The sequence below is a fragment of the Abramis brama genome (assembly GCF_963993115.1).
Source record: "Abramis brama genome assembly, chromosome: 16".
NCBI classification, from domain to species: domain Eukaryota; kingdom Metazoa; phylum Chordata; class Actinopteri; order Cypriniformes; family Leuciscidae; genus Abramis; species Abramis brama.
In genome coordinates, this window is record NC_139978.1 from 36,916,095 (window position 1) to 36,918,296 (window position 2,202).

The following is a 2,202-nucleotide window of genomic DNA, read 5'->3' on the forward strand; positions in this document are numbered from 1 at the left end:
TGTGTCTTGTTTGCCAGTCATTCACCCTTGAGTATAAAACCCCAGTGTTTCTCATGATCTGTGTCTGCTGTTGTCCTTTATTGAGGTTCTCAGTTCTTCTCCCTGGGTTTCTCATGTTTATTTTGGTTTACTTTGTTATTATTTTAAAGTTCCCCTTTGGTGAAAATTTTAATGTAGTTTATGTGTCTATGTGGTGTTTTTAATATGCTTTAAGACAAACCATGTGTAAATTCATAAGTCGACTCCATTGCTGAGTATTTCCTCCTTAAAACTGCAGTGAACCAAAGACAGTCTCAAAAACACGCTTTGAAATCGCTGGTGTTTCTGACGTCACAAACTACCTTGTAACCAATCAGATCAACGTGTGATCGTCAACCAGTGGATCTCTGAGCTGAGTGAGTGAGTGGAGGCGGGGAATTTGCATATTCATAGAACCGCGTATACTAAATGAGGCAAGGGTGTCGAGTTACACTCAAGATATTTTAATACATGAAGGAATTTCTTTCAAGGAAAAAACTTTTAAATATGTAATTCTGGTGATCAAAGATCACGACTTTGGCGAATCCTGGTTTTCTTATTCTCATGAAACAATGTTGCTCTGAGGGTGGTGGTTTGCGAAGGATCTCTTTCAGTTCGGCATTGTAAAGAGTGAGACAGTGAAAGAGTGTGTTGTGTTCTATGCTAATGCGACTGAATGTCATCTCTCCTCTCCACAGAAAACTATTGTTTCTCTCCGAGCTGGAATGAGGACGAGTGACGAGCTCGGGGGAGTTTGATGCTTTCAGCTCCCAAACATCCTGAAAATACGTGACATGGAGTTCACTTCTTTATTTGCCCAGGATGAACTTCTTAGATTTAAATGTATATGAGAATTGCACATTTAAATCTGGTTATTTTTTTCTGTTTAATCACTCTTTGCATTAAAAAAAACTATTTTCAGAACAAATATTCTCTCCCATCTAACAGGGACCGTTCTCACAACTTTGAATAACGTTCTGGCAACATTCTCTAAAAAAGTTCTTCCAGTAACGTTAATAGAACGTTCATTCAATGTTATCTGGTCTTTGCTAAAACGTTAGCACAAAAACATCATTCATGTAACGTTTTTCTAAAACAATTTAGTTGGACGTTCGTTAAACGTTTTTTAAATGTTACTAATTGTTTCAGAACGTTCAAAGAACATTGAAAGTAATTCTCATAATACTTGCAAATATCAAAAAAGTTCTGATAACTTTCTATGATAATAATCTCTAACGTTCGCATGACCAAGAAAAAAGTTTAGTTTGAAAAAAATATAAACCCTACATATATATATATTTTTTAAATTTCATATTTTATAAAAATTACGTTTTAATATAAAAATAACTTTTTCATAACTTTTTATATAATTTTTGTTCGCTGGAAGCTCATAAAACGTTTAATTACAGAAGAAATTGACTGTGTTTTTAAGGTTTTAGATATAAACATTGTTAATACTGCTTGTCATATAATAGGCTGTCGAAAAACGAAAATGCGCTTGTATGAAACTAAACGCCTCTGTGTTTCTGCTCGAGACGCACGAAAAAACATCAATGAAAACATCACAGAAATATCACATTATTGGAGCCTCGTCCTCAATACTTCGGATTTGCACTGAATAGCTAATAAATGCCCCTTTTTAACATCTGAGCCCCTGCCCTGAGGAACTCTCTGCACGTCCCTGTCCTCATGACCAAGAATCGGATCTGCACTGTTTCTGTTTTGCATGAACAAAAGCCAAGTGTAACTCAAAGAGCGAACAGCTGAAACTCACTCTCCTGTCAATCACGGTCACGAGTGTCGTCACGTCTGTCGGATTATAACCGGGTCCGTTACCTGGCGCGCGCCTCGTGATTCTCCATCTCCATCATCATGTCGGATCAGCCCTCATCTCCTCCAGCCGGGCAGAAGCCCTCGCTCCGGGCCCCGGGATCCGCTCAGAGCCGCTTCCAGGTGGACCCGGTGGACCCGGCGGACCCGGTGGCGGAGGGATCGGAGTCCAAGGGCCGGTTCCGGGTGGTGAACTTCCTCAGCCCGTCTGACGCCGCTCCTGAAGCCGGTGTGAACGGGGACACGGTGAGGAGCGAGGCGAGTCTGCACTCATCCACCGGAGGACTCAGTCATTTCTCAGACACACACTCCAGCACTTATTACCTGCGGACCTTCGGACACAACACCATCGAC

The 2,202-nt window shown here is 40.7% G+C and overlaps 1 protein-coding gene across 1 annotated transcript in view; it reads left to right on the forward strand.

Annotated features, from left to right (window-relative positions):
- Positions 1-1,755: 1,755 nt before the first annotated feature.
- The window catches only part of LOC311065851 (solute carrier family 12 member 2), a 27,894-nt gene continuing 27,447 nt past the window's right edge, over positions 1,756-2,202 (forward strand). The window contains exon 1 of the mRNA XM_084086660.1: positions 1,756-2,202. This exon is cut by the window's right edge and continues 99 nt beyond it. Coding sequence (XP_083942786.1) covers positions 1,891-2,202 — 312 coding nt within the window. The 5' untranslated portion in view covers positions 1,756-1,890.